This window comes from Morone saxatilis, unplaced genomic scaffold, assembly GCF_004916995.1.
Source record: "Morone saxatilis isolate NCDOM2014 unplaced genomic scaffold, NCSU_SB_2.0 Contig22, whole genome shotgun sequence".
Taxonomy (NCBI): Eukaryota; Metazoa; Chordata; class Actinopteri; family Moronidae; genus Morone; species Morone saxatilis.
The window spans coordinates 21,584,271-21,584,542 of NW_023339785.1; the positions used below are offsets into that span (position 1 = coordinate 21,584,271).

At 44.5% G+C, this 272-nt stretch overlaps 1 protein-coding gene across 1 annotated transcript in view; it reads right to left on the minus strand.

The window, feature by feature from the left end:
- Positions 1-272, minus strand: part of eif1ad (eukaryotic translation initiation factor 1A domain containing) — a gene marked incomplete in the record, with an annotated part of 3,497 nt that overhangs the window by 2,546 nt on the left and 679 nt on the right. The window contains 1 exon segment of the mRNA XM_035669566.1: positions 146-254. Within this exon segment, the coding sequence (XP_035525459.1) occupies positions 146-254 (109 nt within the window).

Here is a 272-nt window from a genome sequence, read left to right on the forward strand (position 1 = left end):
CAGGACATTTGGTCATTTTAAACCCTTTTCATTAGTTTCCTGGCGTTTCCATGACCGGAAGAACTCCTCTCTGAAATGTCCAGGTTTTCCAGGAACCCTGTAATAATCCACAACACTTTAATCTAAACCTCCCGCCATCACTTACCTCTCTTGATCCAGAGGTTCTTGCGATACTTGGTGGGCATGCTCACCAGGAACGTCTCACCTTTGGCTGTGACAGCTTCATGGAGGTTGTTACCACGGCTACCGATCACCTATAATATATATATATA